The sequence below is a fragment of the Propithecus coquereli genome, unplaced genomic scaffold (assembly GCF_000956105.1).
Source record: "Propithecus coquereli isolate 6110/MARCELLA unplaced genomic scaffold, Pcoq_1.0 Scaffold76, whole genome shotgun sequence".
NCBI lineage: Eukaryota > Metazoa > Chordata > Mammalia > Primates > Indriidae > Propithecus > Propithecus coquereli.
The window spans coordinates 7107469-7109120 of record NW_012153729.1 but is presented as its reverse complement, the minus strand read 5'-3'; the positions used below and the strand labels follow the sequence as shown (position 1 = coordinate 7109120).

The following is a 1652-nucleotide window of genomic DNA, read 5'->3' as shown; positions in this document are numbered from 1 at the left end:
AGGTGCTGAGGATCCCGGCGCCAGCCTGGGAAACAGCCACTACTGATCTTTGAGATGCCCTCCTGAGGTGGAACAGCTTTCGATATGCAAACTAACACGTTCACATATTCCTTCAGGGCAAAGCTCTGCAAAACTCCTGGCACCATTTATGTCTCTAATATAGTTATATTAATTTACGGAGCAACAAATGGTAATGAAACAAACCACGGTTCAAGCTTAACGTGAGAGGAAAGAAGTGGGAAATACCGAGAGTCTATGGGATAAGGTCAGAATAAGGACTGAAGTCAGATTGGGTTTTTGGGTCTCTCTATAGAAGGTTTAAGCCATCAGCTTAACTTCCTTAAGACCGTTTCCTCATTTTGTCATATGAGACTAACACATAATGTCACTTGCTAAAAAAGTGTTTTGCTTTAGGTCTTTCTACTGTATTTTGATTTTTAGGTGCCAAGTCTAGTGGTGGCAGAGAAGACTTGGAGTCATCTGGGCCGCAGAGAAGGAACTCTTCTGAAGCAAACTCTGGAGACTTCTTAGATCTGAAGGTCAGTGTGACATGAGGAAGGAAAGGCTTTGAGGTCAATATGATTCCGAAATTAAACTTCCTATTTTTTACTTAAGAGTTTCAGGTCTGCCACTGGAGTTTAACATAGAGGCAATTAGGAAAGGGACTGTGCCATGTTGGGGATGGAAGATTGATAAATAAGTCAGAAAAGTGAGTTAGCTTTGATCTGGATCTGTTCACGTGTCTCTTTTACTATTGGGATTAGTGTTTCATCCTTTAGTATTGGTTTTTGGAACTTCCAGTTCACATTCACTTCCTGTGTATCTCATACATAGTGGTATTTCTGAGTTCAAGGACTGTTTTAGTTGTTTGCAAATGTTGCTTTGAGTTGAACTCCAGGAAACCGTAGTGCTGGCATTACTGCTGGGTGTGTCTGCAGGTGAGTACTGCCACCAAGCCCCAGGGTGTGTGTCTGGAAAGACCTTGTCTGGTAGGAAGTCCTCCTGACTAGTTATCTCAGAGCACACTGAGTGAGGGGAGAGCTGTAGAATGGCTTTGGAATTGATAGGGGCCCTTCAACAGCTCGATAAGGAGAAAGAAGAGAAATAAAGGACAGGTTTACCAGTTTTCCATTCTGATAAAAGATCCTCTGAAATGCTAATTGGTATTAGGTCATCAAAGTAAATGTTGAGGTTTTTTGGTGTTTTAGGTGTTACTGGCACTGGGGCAATTTATCATGCAGAATTTTTCTGTAGCGTGTCCCAAGTTGAATAAAGGTTGCAGACCAACCCTGCACTTGATTGCATTAAGAAGGAAATTTCACATTTGGTTTCAGATAGATGTTAGCTGCTCTGAACTGTGGCTGTTTTATTTGTGTGTTCCAAAATTAAAATAGGAAGTAAATTAAATTTTTTTTCTTTTTCAGGGAGAAGGTGACATTCACGGTGAGTACTTCTGAAGACTGAATTTCTGGCCCTGTAAATGGTTTTAGGACAGATCTGAATTTTGATTCAGATCATGTCTTAGGGAAAGAGACAGGAGTGAAACTTGGCCATGCTCCAAGTGCCAACATACTCTGGGTGGAGAGGAAAGAAAAATGAAACTAGAAAGTTAGCAAACACAGCCACATTTTAATCTGCCAGTAATGGGATGA

At 41.2% G+C, this 1652-nt stretch overlaps 1 protein-coding gene across 1 annotated transcript in view; it reads left to right on the top strand.

Annotated features, from left to right (window-relative positions):
- The window catches only part of HN1 (hematological and neurological expressed 1), a 17058-nt gene that overhangs the window by 9604 nt on the left and 5802 nt on the right, over positions 1-1652 (top strand). Inside the window, exons 2-3 of the mRNA XM_012662235.1 lie at positions 438-539; positions 1425-1443. Coding sequence (XP_012517689.1) covers positions 438-539; positions 1425-1443 — 121 coding nt within the window. The remainder of the gene's footprint in view (positions 1-437; positions 540-1424; positions 1444-1652) is intronic.